The sequence below is a fragment of the Anolis sagrei genome, chromosome 2 (assembly GCF_037176765.1).
Source record: "Anolis sagrei isolate rAnoSag1 chromosome 2, rAnoSag1.mat, whole genome shotgun sequence".
In the NCBI taxonomy this organism is placed as follows: domain Eukaryota; kingdom Metazoa; phylum Chordata; class Lepidosauria; order Squamata; family Dactyloidae; genus Anolis; species Anolis sagrei.
In genome coordinates, this window is record NC_090022.1 from 11868363 (window position 1) to 11886879 (window position 18517).

The 18517-nt window shown below is 44.3% G+C and overlaps 1 protein-coding gene across 1 annotated transcript in view; it reads right to left on the reverse strand.

Annotated features, from left to right (window-relative positions):
• Positions 1-18517, reverse strand: part of LOC132765760 (zinc finger protein 665-like) — a 255289-nt gene that overhangs the window by 234119 nt on the left and 2653 nt on the right. The window contains exon 2 of the mRNA XM_067465165.1: positions 17604-17712. Within this exon, the coding sequence (XP_067321266.1) occupies positions 17604-17712 (109 nt within the window). The remainder of the gene's footprint in view (positions 1-17603; positions 17713-18517) is intronic.

Sequence of the window (18517 nt, forward strand, 5' to 3'; positions counted from 1 at the left end):
CTGGGTATGAGAGTCCTCATGCCTGAACAAGGTAGACATATGCATTTTCCTGTACTTGTGCGCTCCTGCAGCACTATTATAAGCCTCCCTGAGTCCCTTTTGGGAGATTTTGGAAGGACAGAAATAAAAGTATTACTGTTCTTCTTCTTATTATTATTATTATTAGGAACAAGAATTCCAGACAAATTTCATTAGTAAATTGTGATTACAAGTTATTTGCAGAAATATTATCAAATAGACTGAAACAAATCTTAGTGAAAACAATTCATGGAGACCAAGTGGGCTTGAGAAAAGGCAGAGGGACGAGAGACAAAATTGCCAATATCCACGGGATAATGGAGGAAGGCGGGAGTTTCAGAAAAACATCTACTTTTGTTTAGGGCTTTATAGGTCATAACCTGCAATTTGTATTAGGACCGTAAACGTATTGGTACTGTGAAGCCAAACACCAATAGATCTGGACCAAATTTGGCACAAACACCAGACACGCCAAAAATTTGAATACTGGTGGCTTTGGGGTGGGGGGGTTGATTTTGTCATTTGAGAGTTGTAGTTGCTGGGATTGATAGTTCACCTACAATCAAAGAACCCCTCGGACCCCACCAACGATGGAATTGAACCAAACTTGGCATACAAAACTCCCATGACCAACAGAAAATACTGGAAGGGTTGGGTGTGCATTGACCTTGAGTGTTGGAGTTGTACTTAGACCACACTTGGAATACTGTGTCCAATTCTGGGCACCACAATTGAAGGGAGAGATTGACAAGCAGGAATGTGTCCAGAGGAGGGCGACTCAAATGATCAAGGGGCTGGAGAACAATCCCGATGAGGAGTGGCTTAAAGAGCTGGGCAAGTTTAGCCTGCAGAAGAGGAGGCTGAGAGGAGACATGATGAGGGCCATGTATAAATATGTGAGAGGAAGTCATAGGGAGGAGGGAGCAAGCTTGTTTTCTGCTGCTCTGGAGACTAGGACGCAGAGCAATGGCTTCAAACGACAGGAAAGGAGATTCCACCTAAATATGAGGAAGAACTTCCTGACGGTGAGAGCTGTTCAGCAGTGGAACTCTCTGCCTCAAAGTTTGGTGGAGGCTCCTTGTTCAGAGGCTTTTAAACAGAGGCTGGATGGCCATCTGTCGGGGGTGCTTTGAACGGATTTTCCTGCTTCTTGGCAGAAGGGGGTTGGGCTGGATGGCCCACGAGGTCTTTTCCAATTCTATTATTCTATACATCCAGAGAACACAAAGATGGTTGTGGACCAAATTGGCACAAATATCATGTCATAATTTGGTAGGGTTGAGAGGGGTTTTTTGATTTTGTCATTTGGGAGTTGTGGTTGCTGGGATTTATAGTTAACCTACAACCAAGGAGCACTCTAAGCCCAGCCCACAATGGATCTGCAAAAAATTTGGCACTCAGACCCAACACGGCCAACAATATGTAATACAATATAACACTAATAATAATAATATGATATTATAATTATATATATTTAAATATGTGTAATATTACTAACAAAATTACAGTATAATATTATAGTACAATAATATGATATTATAATTATATATTTAAAAATGAATGAATGAATGGTTTATTGTACTAGCCATAGGCCTTGACATCAATAATATACTAATGTATTGTCGAAGGCTTTCATGGCTGGATTCACTAGGTTCTTGTGGGTTTTTTCGGGCTATAGGGCCATGTTCTAGAGGCATTTCTCCTGACGTTTTGCCTGCATCTATGGCAAGCATCCTCAGAGGTAGTGAGGTCTGTTGGAATTAGGACAATGGGTTTATATATCTGTGGAATGGCTGGGGTGGGGCAAGGAGCTCTTCTCTGCTGGAGCTAGGTGTGAATGTTTCGGCTGACCACCTTCATTAGCATTTGAAGGCCTGGCTGAGCCTGGGAAAATCCCCTGTTGAGAGGTGTTAAGATGTGCCTGGTTGTTTCCTCTCTGCTGGACCACACCAACAACCACCATGTCAGACTACACAGAGAAGCCATTGAAATCCACAAGCATGTGGACAATTTCAACAGAAAGGAAGAGACCATGAAAATGAACAAAATCTGGCTACCAGTATTAAAAACTCTAAAATTACAACAGCAAAACAGCAGAGAGGAAACAACCAGGCACATCTTAACACCTCTCAACAAAAGATTTCCCCAGGCTCAGCCAGGCCTTCTAATGCTAATGAAGATGGTCAGTTGAAACATTCACACTTAGCTCCAGCAGAGAAGAGCTCTTTGCCCCACCCCAGCCATTCCACAGATATATAAACCCATTGTCCTATTTCCAACAGACCTTACTACCTCTGAGGATGCTTGCCATAGATGCAGGCGAAACGTCAGGAGAAATGCCTCTTGAACATGGCCATATAGCCCGAAAAAACCCACAAGAACCTAATAATATACTAACTTTATAAACACTTTCTAATATAAACCTTAAAACGAAATAACAATTAAAACTAAAACAAGTTCTTTAAAATTATGAAAGGAGAAACATGACAAGTATGTGTAATATTACGAATAATATGACATTATAATATTATAGTACAATATAATGATATATAGTATTAATATTATGGTACTAATATAATATAATATATTGTATTGACTTATTCCTCGTAAGCCGGCCTGAGTCCCTCTCGGGGTGAGAAGGGCGCCATATCCAGGTCGTAAGGAAATAAACAAAATAACTTTGGATACTGAGGGAGTTTGGGGGCGATTGGCCAACCATTTGGGGAGTTGTAGTTCACCCACATCCTTAGGGGAGCACTAATTCCAAACCAAACCAAAGGAAAGACTTATATTCTTCCCCCCAAAGGAAGAGCCTGACAAGCTCCCCAACCTGCTTCTGCTCCTGGGCTTTCCTCCTCCTCCTCCTCTCACTTGTCTGGAAGAGACCGTTGCCCGAGCTTCCCGCCAACCCCGCCCACGCATGCGCACACTCTGCCACGCGCTGAGCACGCCTGCTCTGCTCTGCCCTCCCCCGCTTGGCGCCCCAGAAACAGCCCTCCCATTGGCCAAGAGGCCGGCCAATCACAGCGCAGGCGGGCTTTTCGGGAAAGGGGCCTCGCAACCTCTTCCCGCCACTTTGGTTCCAAACTAGAATGGCTCCTCAGAGGGAGGCCTCCCAAGCCAGGCTGCCTCCAGATCGCGAGTGGTGGACTCCATTTCCCAGAATGCCTGCTCGTTGAGCCAAGCAGCAGAGGCTTCTGGGAGTGGAAGTCCACAACACCCTTGGTCTGTCTCCTTGAGCGACAGCTGCAAGCGCCTCTCAGCATCCCTCCCTCGTGGCCTCGTTGTCCCCGCCCTTTCCGGCCAGAGGAGAATCTTCCCAGAGAGGCGCCCAGAAGAGGTGGAGAGGGACCCGGAAGGGCTTGGGGACTCCAAAGAGGGAAGGAGCATGGAGGGGGGATCTTTCTCTCCCTGGAACATCTGCTCAGGGATCCTTAGGCACTGTCCAAGGCTTTCATGGCCGGAACCACTGAGTTGTTGTAGGGTTTTTGAGCTGCATGACTATGCTCCAGAAGCATTCTCTCCTGACGTTTCGCCTGCATCTCTGGCAGGCATCCTCAGAGGTTGTGGGATTTCACAACGTCCGAGAATGGCTGCCCTTTATGCAGGCGAAACGCCAGGAGAGAATGCTTCTGGAACCTGGCGATACAGACCGAAAAACTTACAAAAACCCTATTATTATTATTATTATTATTATTAGATGCACAACAAGATGAGTCCACAGCAAACAAGATCACTCTGCTGGCTGTTGTATTGGATCACACGTTGGACCCTTCCCAAGGGTTAAGGACTGTGTGATGCATCGGCAAATAATGTGTGCAAGATCCCAGTAAGGCGGCCTTCTGCAGCTGGCAAATGGTAATTTTGTCAGCGCCGATTGTGTTTAAGTGCAGGCCAAGGTCTTTAGGCTCTGCACCCAGTGTGCCGATCACCACTGGGACCGCCTTGACTGGCTTGTGCCAGAGTCTTTGCAGTTCAATATTTAAATCCTTGTATCGGGTCAGCTTTTCCAGTTGTTTCTCTTCCATCCTGCTGGGTCATGGGCCCCCGGTGGTGCAATGGGTTAAACCCCTGTGCCAGCAGGACTGAAGACCAATAGGTCGCAGGTTCGAATCCGGGGAGAGGCAGATGTGCTCCCTCTATCAGCTCCAGCTCCTCATGCGGGGACATGAGAGAAGCCTCCCACAAGGATGATAAAAACATCAAAAAAATCATCTGGGCGTCCCCTGGGCAATGTCCTTGCAGATGGCCAATTCTCTCACACCAGAAGCAACTTGCAATTTCTCAGGTCGCTCCTGACACGACAAAATAAAATAAAATAGTGCGCTCTGGATTTAAGTGAACTACAACTGCTATAAATCCCTCCAATGTTTTTTGTTGGTCATGAGGGTTCTGTGTGCCAAGTTAGTTCCAGGTCCATCAACAGGGTTCAGAGTGCTCTTAGATTATTATTATTATTATTAACTTTATTTGTACCCCGCTAGCATCTCCTGAAGGACTCGATGCGGCTTACAAAGGCCAAGGCCACAATACACAAGATAACAATACAAACCTAAAGCAAATTAAAAACAATTAAAGCAATATTAAACAACAAAACAACAAGCAATAAACAATACACCAAAACACAATAGTAAAGGGTACAGGATTAAAAGTGCTGATGTGACAGGTGATATGTAAGGATTATAGGGCAAGTGCAGTGCGCAGGGTGCAGCAATCTTAGTTCTAATAAAGTGCTTCTGGGACTTGGTATTGGAGATTTTCTAATCTGGGAAGGCACATCGGAACAGCCAGGTCTTCAAGTTCTTTCTGAAGACTGCCAATGTAGAGGCCTGTCTAAGATCTTTGGGGAGGGTGTTCCAGAGTCGGGGGGGGGGGGCACCACAGAAAAGACCCTGTCTCGTGTCCCCACCAAACGCGCTTGTGACGCAGGCGGGATCACGAGCAGGGCCTCTCCAGATGAACAAAGTGAACGTGTGGGTTCGTAGATGGAGATGCGGTCACGCAGGTAGGCTGGTCCCAAACCATTCAGGGCTTTGTAGGTAAGTACCTGCACCTTAAATTGGGCTCGGAAAATAAACGGCAGCCAGTGGAGTTCCTTGAAGGAGGGTTGATCTCTCTCTGTAAGGAGCGCCAGTTAACATTCTGGCCGCTGCCCGTTGGACCAGTTGAAATTTCTGAGCCGTTTTCAAGGGCAGCCCCACGTAGAGCGCATTACAGTAATCCAGTCTAGAGGTAACCAAGGCATGGACCACCCTGGCCAGATCAGCCTTCGCGAGGTACGGTCGCAGTTGGCGCACGAGTCTTAATTGTGCGCAAACCCTCCCAGACACCACTGACGCCTGAGCCTCAAGTGTGAGCGATGAATCCAGGAGGACTCCCAAACTGCGGACCTGTGGTTTCAGGGGGAGTGTAACCCCGTCCAGCACAGGTTGCCACCCTATACCCCGGTCAGGTTTACGATCGACCAGGAGGAGCTCTGTCTTGTCAGGATTGATCTTCAGCTTGTTCCTCCTCGTCCAGATAGACACAGCGGCCAGGCACTCGTCCAGCACCCGAGAGGCCTCCTTGGAATTGGGTGGAAATGAGTAGTAGAGTTGTGTGTCATCTGCGTAGAGGTGGCACCTAACTCCAAAATTCCAGATGACCTCTCCCAGCGGTTTCATGTAGATGTTAAAGAGCATGGGAGACAGAATAGAGCCTTGCGGGACCCCACAGGTCAAAGGCCAGGGGTCCGAGCAGGCGTCTCCCAGCTTCACCATCTGGGATCGACCTTCCAGGAAGGATCGGAGCCACGACAAAACTGCCCCCAAGGCCCATCCCAGAGTCGGCCCAGAAGGATACCATGATCGATGGTATCGAAAGCCGCTGAGATGTCCAAGAGAACCAACGGAGTCACACTCCCCCTGTCCAGCTCTCTACGGAGGTCATCCACCAAGGCGACCAAGGCTGTCTCGGTACCGTGACCAGGCCTGAAACCAGACTGTGACTGATCTAGGTAGTTGATGTCATCTAAAAAGCCCTGGAGCTGGGAGGCAACCACCCGCTCCAGCATCTTACCCAAAAAAGGGAGGTTGGAGATTGGTCTGAAATTGTTCAGCTCCGTGGAGTCAAGGGAAGCCTTTTTCAGGAATGGATGAACCACAGCTTGTTTCAGGTGAGATGGAAAAATCCCCTGCTCCAACAATGCATTAATGATCAACACAAACCAATCAACCAACCCCTCCCTGGCCGATTTAATTAGCCAAGACGGGCAAGGGTCTAGGGCCGACGTGGTTGCTCTCACAGCTCCAAGGACCTCTTCCACGGTCTCAGGAAGAACAAGCCTAAAAGAATCTCACAAAATCGGACAAGCAGATGCCTCAATCACCTCTTCTGGCACTGTGATGAAATTGGAGATTGCAGATGATCTTCCGCCTCAGGACCTACAACTCCTATAAATCGTGGTGAATTCTACCCAAAACTCTCTAGTATGTTCAGTTTCTGATCAATTCCTCTGTTTGCTGTGTGACATAGAAAGGGTTAAGGGAGAGGCAGTGGGCAGGGTCATGCAAATTCCACACCAATGGAGAGAGTTAGAAACACTGGGATTTCTGGTGGAGGAAACATATAACATCTAGGATGAAATTGTCCCTGAATGAAAGCCTTCACTTGGGTAGCAAGCACTATGGTGTTTGTGGAGGACATGTTCATGGCTCTCAGTATAACCTGCAATGTAATTGGTGGGAGGGCCATTGTTGTTTCCTGAGTAGTGGGAACTATAGCTGTTTGTGGAGAAAGGAGCTTGTTCGTGTAAGTGGACACCCCAGCCACACACACACAACACACATATTTTCACTTTTATGACGTGTATAGATACATTGAACACGAAATTTATAAAGCTAAGGACCCCGGATACCAAGAGTCCATGCCTGCTGAGCCCAGGCAATGTACAGCAAAGGATGCCAAAATGAACAAGCATAGCCATATTGGTGCAATGATTTTATACAGTAAAATTTCCGTGCATTAACATTGCCTCTATTTGAATTTCCCCTCCTCTGTTTGTCCAGGAGGACCCCCAGACTGCAGATCTGTGTCATCAGGGAGAGTGTTACTCTGTCGAGCACTGGTAACTACCCTATGCCCCAATCATCCTAATGACTGTCCAGAAGGACCTCTGTCTTGTCTGGATTAAGCTTCAGCTTGTCAGCCCTCATCCAGTCTATCACAGTGGCTAGGCACTGGTCCAGGATCTGGGGATCTTCCTTGGAATTTGGTGGAAAGGAGTAATAGAGTTGTGTGTCATCTGGATGATCTCTTACAGCTCTTTCATGTAGATATTAAAAAGCATTGGGGATAGAATGGAACCTTACGGAACCCCACAGGTCAAAAGCCAGGTATCCGAGCATATGCCCCCCAGCTTCACCAGGCCAGATGAAGGGGCGCAGCTTCCCATCAGCCTTTTTGTTACCATCAGCTTCCTACCAGGCCTGAAAGGGGGGCACAGCCTCTTGCCAACCTTCTTCCAGCTAACACCACCTTGTGTCATGAATTCTTTTTGAGCTTTAAAAATGTTCTTTAATCAGTGCTTTGCTTCTAAAGTAGGGGTCCTCAAACTAAGGCCTAGGGGCCAGATAAGGGTCCTCCAAGGTTATTTACCCGGCCCTCGCTCAGGGTCAACCTAAGTCTGAAGTGACTTGAAAGCATACAACCATAACAACAACAAGAATCCTACCTCATCAGCCAAAACTAGGCCCACACTTTCCATTGAAATACGAATAAGTTTATATTTGTTAAAACTGTTCTTCGTTTTAATTACTGTATTATTTTAAAGTGTTTTTTGCACTACAAATAAGATATGTGCAGTGTGCATAGGAATTCATTCACGGTTTTTTTCAAATTGTAATCCGGCCCTCCAACAGTTTAAGGGACTGTGATCTGGCCCTTTGTTTAAAAAGTTTGAGGACTCGTGTTCTAAAGTGTTGCTAATGTTCTGGTGGTGAAAATTTCAGAACTCTAACAAAACTTTCAAAATTTCATTATTATTTCGTTACTGGCGATTTTAATGAGAGAACCAATTAGGAACTGCCATTCATAACGAAATTTTGAAAGTTTTGTTAAGAGTTCTGAGATTTTCACCACTGAAACTTTGGCAACACTTTAGAAGCAAAACACCATCTTTAGAAAATCTTTAGAAGCAAAACACCAGCGCCCCCTAGTTTTGTAAGTACTTGTCATATGTTCTGCAGTTGATGGTGGTGGTGATGGAAGGGTTAATATGAGTATTAGTTCTAGAAGGTTTAGTAATCTGTAAGTGGGAGTTCATGGGTGAGAGCAATTAGGGGTGGAGGTGTGCAGGAGATGGGTTGCAGCTGGGTGTTACTGGATTTAAGGAGCTAACCTTGAGATTGACCTTTGGGAGAAAAGTATCTGTTGTATTTTGGTGGTGGATGCTGCTGATTTTTCCCCCAGGTCTGTTGGATTTTCGGTGTCCTGACCTGTCTCCTGTAATCTTGGAATCCTGGAACCTTGAACCTTTGGACTAGCTTTTGACTACGGTATAGACTCTTGATCTCTGGACTTTGTTTATTGAACTCTCGGCATTTGACCACTGGACTGGACCCTTTGACTACGGTTTAGCTTTTGCTGTTAGTTTTTGTTTATTCTGTGGCTGAGTACTATCTTTGTTTTACATTTTGGTCTATTAAAACAGCCAGCAAGTAAGTGCTGTTTTAATTAAATTGTTTAATAAAACTGGGAGTTTGGCTCATCTCTACCTAAATAAGGCAGAGCCCTGGCAACATGACAGTACTTTAGGAACATTTTAGAACCATGGATTGCCCATGCCTAGTAGACACGCAGACACCAGTTACTGGTTTTATAATATCTATATTGATTACACAGGCAAAGGTGAGGCATCACATTGCCCCAACATTCACTCACATACAGCCAACATTCATACTCACCATCCCTTCTCCATTCACACCTGCTGCAGGAAGAAGAGAGGCAGGTGGAGAGACCTTCATCTCTACAGATCTGGCACAAATTGTTTGTCACTTTTGTGGATACCCTTGGGAGTCACATGGTATGAGCTGTGAATAGAAAATTTTACACACACCTAACATTTTAATTGCTTCTTTCTTATGTGAATCATCTTATGACGTGCAAGAGATGAACTCTGAGGAAAACATTTCCCACACTCTTGGCAGCTGTATGGTTTCTCTCTTGTGTGAAGTCTCTTGTTGTGCTTCACAAGATACGAATTCTGAGCAAAACACTTCCCACACTCTTGGCACTTGAATGGTTTCTCTCCTGTGTGCAGTTCGTTGTGCTTCACAAGGTATGAACTCTGAGCAAAACATTTCCCACACTCTTGGCATTTGTATGGTTTCATTCCTGCATGAAGTCTGATGTGCTGTGCAAGGGATGAACTCTGAGCAAAACATTTCCCACACTCTTGGCATTTGTAGGGTTTCTCTTCTGCGTGAAGTCTTCTGTTGTGCTTCAGAAGATATGAATCCTGAGCAAAACACTTCCCACACTCCTGGCATTTGTACGGCTTCTCGCCTGTGTGGACTCTCTGGTGAATTATTAGTTTTTTCCTGTAACCAAAATACATCCCACACTCCTGACATTTGTATGATTTGTCTTCTGTGTGAAGCCTCTTGTGATATGCGAGGGATGAACTGTGAACAAAACTTTTTCCACACTCCTTGCAGTTGTATGGTTTCTCTCCGGAGTGGACCCTGGAGTGATTTAGAAGATTTTCATTCCGGGCAAAACATTTTCCACACTCTTGACATTCATATACTTTACCTTCTGTATGGAGTACCAGATGCTTTACTAATTGTCGACGGTGAACAAAACATTCCTCACACTCTTGACATTTGTACAGTTTCTCTCCTGTGTGGAGTCCTGTGTGGCTTAGAAAGTGGAGGCTGGGATCAAAGCACGTACCAGATTCCTGGCATTGATATGGACTTTCTCCTATGTGAACTCGCTGGTGGCTAACAAGATGTGCATTCCGAGTAAAACATTTCCCACAGTCCTGGCACTTGTATGGTTTCTCTCCCGTGTGAAGCCTCTGATGGCTCACAAGGTTTGCTTTCTGAGAAAAAGATTTCTCACACTCCTGGCACTTATATGGTTTCTCTCCTGTGTGGGTTCTCTCATGTCTCCAAAGGCATGACATCTGAGTGAAACGTTTCCCACACTTCAGGCATTTGTGTGGCTTCTCTCCTGTGTGGAGTCTCTGATGGACCACAAGCACCGATTTGCTAGCAAAGTGTTTTCCACACTCGTGACATTTGTGTGTTTTCTTTCCTTTTAGGAATACTCGATGGCTCAGGTGGTTCAATTTCTGATCAAAACGGTTTCCTGAGACTTTAAATGGAATGTGTTTTTTTCCAGCACAGAGTCTCTTATGAAATGCAAGTGCCCTTTTTTGGGCAAAACCTTTCCCACATATGTTACACTTGAAGGCTTTCACCCTGGCATAACTTTCTTCTTCTGTGTGGACTTTCTGGTGTTTCGTAAGGTCCCGTTTGTGTCCAAAACACTTCCTGCACTTGACGCAGACATTTTGTTTCCGACGGTTTTCTGCTGGAAAAATGGGAAGAACATAAAAGTCATCCCTCACTGGACATGGAAAGGACCCTCAGTAAATGGGGAAAGGGCTCAATAGAAACTATCCTAAAAACAAAACAAGCAGAGGGAGTATGATGAGATGTAGTAGTGGCCGCCTTAAGGCCCCACTATCATGACCTTATTTCCTGGTTTTGTGTGAAGCCAGGAAATTAGGCCATGTCTTAGAACTGTCCTGTGTATATTTGAAATCTGGATGAGGGTTGCCATGAAAATGTGAGCAATGCAGGGGAGGGGCCAGGGTGAGGCATGAGAGAAATAAACTGTCAGTTGGAATTTTGTTGCATTCCCTAATGCAGGCTTTTGCATTAAAGTCTTCCAACTTTGTTTGTGAGGTAATTTCTTTGCCAGAAAGCTATAGATCCAGACACCCATGGGGAGAAAGGTGGCATATTAATAAAAAAATAACAAATCATCATCATCATGTCCTTCTTCCCATTGATACTTTAGGCTCCAGTCTTTTTATGCTTCATGGGATTTCAGGAACTAATAGGTATTCATCAGTAGTACTGTCTCAGCTGTTCCTTGCTTCCTGGCCTCAGAAGGAAATGAGAACTGTTAACATCATTTAAAGCCTCTGTGAGAGGGTTAGCAAGGTTAGCAAATAAAAGAACATCTGCTTAAAACTGGATTATATGAGTCTCCACTGCCACATAATCTGAGATAAGACTTTTTTCATGTCAGGAGAGACTTGAGAAACTGCAAGTCACTTCTGGTGTGAGAAAATTGGCCATCTGCAAGGACATTGCCCAGGGGATGGCGGAATGTTCTGATGTTTTACCATCCTTGTGGGAGGCTTTTCTCATGTCCCTGCATGGGGAACTGGAGCTGGCAGAGGGTCGGTCTTCGGTCCTGCCCGCACAAGGGTTTAGCCCACCAGAGGATCAGATCCTAGGATATAGTGCAGTGTATAAGGAGCTATAGACTGAGGAGGATCTTAGGTGTGTTCACCCTAACTCCTGAATAAAACTTCTAACTTTGGAAAAGAACCTAACTGCTGTGCACCTAAGACAAGTATGGCACCTTGAACGAGATGACATTGATCTTTTTTCAATATATCCAGGGAAAACCACATATCTAAACAATATAATACCCAAACAACATCCTGGTCTGCAGTTAGGATCCAAAACAGCCTTGGCTCCAGAGTAGAGTGGGAGGTTGAGGAAATGCTGAGGCTATCAGTAGAGGAATCAGAAAGTCCCTGAGGAATCAACCAGTGTTCGTGCCCAAGCCAGATGGAAGTGTACCGTTTTTACATAAATTTCTCTTAAGTTAATGAGGTGTTAAGAGTTCAATGTTTACCCTTTTACCTTGTGTAGAAGAGCTATTACAGCAGTGGTTCCCAACCTTTTTTTAACCAGGGGCCACTTGAACAGGGACCACTTTAACCAGGGACCACTCTTCAACATTAGTACCAAAAGGGTTATGAATCAGTTTTTGGCCAACTTTAGATTTGGTTTGTTTATTTGGGGTGCTGAATCAGAAAACTGAATTGGATAGACCACATCAGCTCTAGTTTCTGATACAGAACATATGCCATCTAGTAGTCGCCATCTGCTCGTCCACAGAAAACTATATTGAATAATCTAGAGCTGATGTAGTAGCAGTCATCTTTCGTGGGTAGTCAGCCTCTCCTCTTCCGACATCCCCATTGCCTCGGCACTAGAAGAGGTTTTCACAAGACCAGTTGCTCTCTGTATTGTCGAAGGTTTTCATGGCTGGAATCACTGGGTTGTTGTAGGTTTTTTCGGGCTATATGGCCATGTTCTAGAGGCATTCTCTCCTGACGTTTCGCCTGCATCTATGGCAAGCATCCTCAGAGGTAGTGAGGTCTGTTGAAACTAGGAAAAAGGGTTTATATATCTGTGGAATGACCAGGGTAGGACAAAGGACTCTTGTCTGCTGGAGCTAGGTGTGAATGTTTCAACTGACCACCTTGATTAGCATTTGATGGTCTGGCTGTTGTTTGGTGTGGCTTGTTAGTGCCTGGAGTAATCTTTTGTTGAGAAGTGATTAGATGTCCCAGATTATTTCCTCTCTGTTGTTTTGCTGTTGTCATTTTAGAGTTTTTTTAATACTGGTAGCCAGATTTTGTTCATTTTCATGGTTTCCTCCTTTCTGTTGAAATTTCCTAGTTCCAACAGACCTCACTACCTCTGCTTGCCATAGATGCAGGCGAAACATCAGAAGAGAATGCCTCTAGAACATGGCCATATAGCCTGAAAAAATCTACAACAACCTAGTTGTTCTCATTGCCATGTAGTTTCAAGGCAACGGTGTAGTAATGGTGAGGACGCAGACCATATTTTCATCCTTGTGGAGCACTGGTGGTCCAAGGACCACTGGTTGGGAACCACTGGGTTAGAGAGACTGCGGTTTATTCAATACTTGACTTCACTAAGGCTTACTGGCAGATTGCCCATAGTCCACAGACAGCTACATCCCAATGGTTTCACCATGTTATCTATATGCTCTTTGGCTTACATGGGGCGCCCATTAGATTTCAACAACTGATGGACACTGTCATGCCACCCATGCAGGAGTGTGCTGCTGGCGACATCGATGATATTCTTTCCCTAGACTATTCTAGATGAGTTTGGAAGGTTCTAATCAAAGTTGGTTTAACGATAACCAGGCCCATAGCCAGGATTTCGTTTCGGGGGTGTGTGAATTTTTTTCAGGGGGGGTTCGGGGGGACTGAATTTCGGGGGGGGGGGGGGGCTGAGTCTGAGTGAAAGAGGGTCTAGCCTAGCAAATCTTTTGTATCATTACCCCATTACCCTAATGCATATGGGATATATTGAGTATGATTATCAGATCATGATATGAATAAACATAACAGTTTAAATAATGCACCAGTAAGGCCTTTTCGTGAACCACCATGAGAATTTCGGGGGGGGCTGAAGCCCCCCGAGCCCCCCCCTCCCCCGGCTACATGCCTGACGGTAACCCAAGAAAATGTAAGTTGGAGAGGACCCAGAAATTATAGCATGGTTATGTTGTTTTTTACTTTGTATGTTTTGTGATGTTACCCTCGGGGAGATGGAGCAGTATATAAATAAAGTATTATTATTATTATTATTATTATTATTATTATTATTATTATTATTACAGTTGGGTCCAGCTTGTCCCTGCTTATTCATTGGACATGCTCTCAAGCAAAATAAGATGTTTAGCAATTCTTAGGGATAGAAGGATACTCCAGGAAGTATTGAGAAGAAAATGTAGTTCCCAATAAGTGGTATGATTTGGGATGCTGATCCCACTCGGGAGCATCACAGATAGAGGTTCTGCTACATTATAAAACCAGCACGATCATCGGTGAGGGAGTCTTACCAAGAGAGGCCACAATCTCACAAGTTTCCTCCATGACCCGAGTGTGCAGGGCTCTCTGATCCACATCCAGGAGAGCCCACTCTTCCAGGGAGAAATGGACAGCCACATCCTCAAAGCTCACTGGGCCCTGGAGGACAAAGAAGACATTTCCTGCTTACAGTTCAATAAAGGACATCGAGGAACCAAGTTAGGGTTGAAAGCTTCACGTTGGATGATTGACAAGTCCATTAGCAGAGGCCTCATGTCTGAGTAGCAGTTGCTGGGGAAAAACAATGAGAAAGAGCTATGCCTTTAATGCTGGAATTGAAGTACTCCTAGATGCCTCTGCTTGGCCACTGTGGGACACAGGATGTGGGACTACTTGGACCTTTGGTCTGGCCCACCAGAGTCAGTGCTAATGGTTTTAATTCAGAGGTCAGCTACCAAAAATTGAGAGTGGAACTACAATGTCCTTTATCCTCCACGACAATGGACTGGGATCAAACTTGGCACAGAGAAGCTCCATGACCAACTGAACATACTGCAAGGGTTTGTGAGAATGGATCTTGATTTTGAGAGTTATAGTTCACCTAAATCCAGAGAAACCGTGACCCCCACCAATAATGGACCAGGACCGAACTTAGCACAGAGAGCAACTGAACATACTACAAGGGTTCGGGGGAAGGGACGCTGATTTTGGGAATTGTAGTTCACTTATATCTAGAAAGAACTGAACCCAGCCGATGTCATATCTGGACCAAACTTTGCACATAGACCCAACACAGAAAATTGTGCAGGCAATTGCCCTGGGAATTGTAGTTCACCCTGATCCAGAGAGCACTGAACCCAGCCAACAAAGGCTCTGGACCAAACTTCAGTGATATTACCTAACATCCCAAAACAAACAATGCTTTCTTCTAATAACCCAGGCATTGCCGGGTTCCCAAGCTAGTAATAATATAATAATAAAACTTTATTTATAGACCGCCCTCTCTCCCCGAGGTGACTCAGGGCAGTTTACAACACAAAAAGGCAAACATTCAATACCCAATCAAATGCAAAAAAGCAGTTACTATAGCACAATATAATAAACATAATAATGACAGCGAACTTATTGTATAAAAAACTGACATTAAAATGAGAAACAAGATACAAATAATCATACAGAATCGAACTGGATTATAGGAATCTACACTGCCATATAATCTGGAATAAGATGATAACCTGGGATCAAATCCTGGGATATAGGATAGCGTAGAAGAGGCATTATTGGTCTCACGTAAGCTGCCCAGAGTCCCCTTTGGGGAGATGGTGGCGGGGTATAAATAAAGATTATTATTATTATTATTATTATTATTATTATTATTATTATTATTATTGTACAAGTCGATAATGATGGAACATTGTCTCACTAACATACAGATATGACACAAAATATACAGAGCAGCCAGGGATGTGAGCCTGGAATGAGGATAATTAGTCCTTTTCTCCCAGGAATCCTGCTCCTTACCCCAGTTGGTTCGGCTTCATCACAGAGAGGAAGAGACGACTGAAGATTTGGTGGTAGTGTCATCACAGACCCTGAGGGAGAGAACCAAGGTATGTGTGTTTATTTTTATTTATTTATGTGAACTGATGACATTGGCTTGTCTCAGAGATTCAGTTATCATCCCAAAAAGAAACTGGGAAAAAGGTAAAGGTAAAGGTTTTCCCCTGACCTTAAGTCCAGTCGTGTCCGACTCTGTGGGTTGGTGCTCATCTCCATTTCTAAACTGAAGAGCCAGCGTTGTCCATAGACACCTCCAAGGTCATGTGACCGGCATGAATGCATGGAGCGCTGTTACCTTCTCACTGGAGTAGATCACCTATTGATCTACTCATATTTGCATATTTTCAAATTGCTAGGTTGGCAGAAGCTGGGGCTAACAGTGGGAGCTCACCCTGCTCCCCAGATTCGAACCTGCAACTCTTCGGTTTGCAAGTTCAGCACCTCCGCGCTTTAACCCACTGCACTACTGCGCTTTAACCCACTACATTTTGCATTCAGTAAGATCTGTTTGGCATTTTGGCCCAGTGCTTAGGAAGCTGGATCAGAGCATGGGACATTCCAATTCTAGCTCCCACTGGCCCATAGCATTCATTCAGAGACCTTGGGCAGCTTCTTTCTCTTTGCTTTCATGGTATTGTTTTGAGTCTAACATGGTGAGATATAGAGAAACCAAGGCCTCCTCACATTACAGAAAAAATCCCCTTAAAACCTGGTTTCTGCCTCCTGCAGGATTCTGGGATTTGTAGTTTAGGGAGGAGTCTTTAACAGCCTCACTAAACTACAAATCCCAGAGGTCTGCAGAAAACAGAAAGCAGATTTTAAGGGGATTTTTTTTCCTCTAGTGTGATGACGTGATCTTGTATCCCAGAAAGCAAAGTCCAGATATCAGTATATTGACAAAAAGACAATCGAAGACGGGAAGTCATACTAAGGAATAACTACGCTACTTATCCTAGAAAATGCCTAGAGCAGTGTTTCTCAACCCTCCTAATGCCGCAACCCCTTAATACAGTTCCTCATGTTGTGGTGACCCCCAACCATAACATTATTTTCATTGCTACTTCAGAACTGTCATTTTGCTACGATTATGAATTATAATGTAAATATCTGATGTGCAAGATGAATTTTCAGTCACTGGACCAAATTTGTTACAAATACCTGATACAGGCAAGTTTTAATACTGGTGGGGTTGTAGCGAGAGGGATTGATTTTGTCCTTTGGGAGTTGTAGTTGCTGGGATAGCTAAACTACAATCAAAGAGCATTCTGAACTCCACCAACGATGGAATTGAACCCAACTTGGCACACAGAACTCCCATGACCAACAGAAAATACTGGAAGGGCTTGGTAGGTATTGACCTTGAGTTTTGGAGTTGTAGTTCACCTACATCCAGAGAGAACTGTGGGCTCAAACAGTGATGGATCTGGACCAAACTTGGCACAAATACTCAATATGCCCAAATGTGAACACTGGTGGAGTTTGAGGAAAATAGACATTGACATTTGGAAGTTGTAGGTGCTGGGATGTATAGTTCACCTACAAACAAAGAGCATTCTCAACCCCACGAATGATAGAATTGGGCCACTTCTCACACAGAACCCCCATGACCAATAGAAAATACTGCGTTTTCTGATGGTCTTTGGCAACCCCTCTGATACTCCCCCTCACAGCCCCACAGGGGTCCTGACCCCCAGGTTGAGAAATGCTGTGTTAATCATTCAGTAATGGCTCTTTATCACAGAAGTATAGGACTTGAATTACATCCCCTCTACTAGTAACATGGGCTGTAAAAAATGCATACTCCATTGTTCTATCCATTCATAATGTACATGCAGGAACCCATACAAAACTCAAAGTCACATGGAGACAGTCTGAGGCCTCTTCTACACTGCCATATAAAATCCAGATTATCTGCTTTGAAGTGGATTATATGGCAGTGTAGACTCAGATAATCCAGTTCAAAGCAGATAATATGGATTATCAGCTTTGATAATCTGGATTCGATGGCAGTGTAGAAGGGGCTGAGTCTACACTGCCATATAATCCACTTCAAAGCAGATAAACCATGAAGGTAGTTACAACAGATAAGGCTTCTTCATACCCTGCAAGGCCGCAGCATCATATCTTTCCTGCTTGATCTCTTTCCACTGGAGATGGGGGCTTGTGTCTGATGAAGACTGAATGTCCACACAGCGTTTTCTGGCCTGAAACTATCACAAAAATATCATTGCAGATTTTATAAATATGGATTTAATATATATATATATGGGAATGAATGGAGTTGAATGGAAGAATGAATGAGTGGAGATAATAATTTTGGAGACACCAATTCTAAAATATTAAGGCCTGCAATGGCTAAACCTGCTTGCTGGACTATAATTAAAAGTTGCTAATAGGAACTGAAAAATAAATTCTGATAAGAACTGTAACAATGATAACATTCTTCAACATAAGATCAACACCAATGAAGAAGAGTCAAATTCTGTCCAGGAAACCAAGATGGAGCCAGGATGGAAGACGTCTATTATTAATTTACAACTTTGGGACTACATCAACAGAATATTTCTATAAAAGACTCGATCGAATAATTCTCAAATTGTGTCAGAACGCAGGAGCCTGTTCCACCCTCCATGCTCTGCTCCATGAGAAGGGGAGAGATACTGTATTTGGAGAGTGGCAGATTTGCAAGGGAGCAGTCTGGTCACTTTGGGGCTTCTTTCTCAAGGGAAGAGGAAGAAGTGCGCTTTTGGAGTCTTAGATTTTGTACACGAAGTCAGGTTCTGCTGTATGGAAAACAGAGATCTGGTCCTTGGCATTGTGCTTAGGGAAAGAAGTTTTGGCATTTTGGAGTTTTGAAGTTATAGCATTATGGAAGTTTTGGAACTATACATTGGAAGGCTTCAGGGGAGCAAGGTCTGGCCTAACAGGTGCTTTTCCAAGGAGGGAGAAAGGATATGGTAATATTTGGATGCATGAGCATGAATGCATGTACATGTGTGTGAATGGTGATTGAAA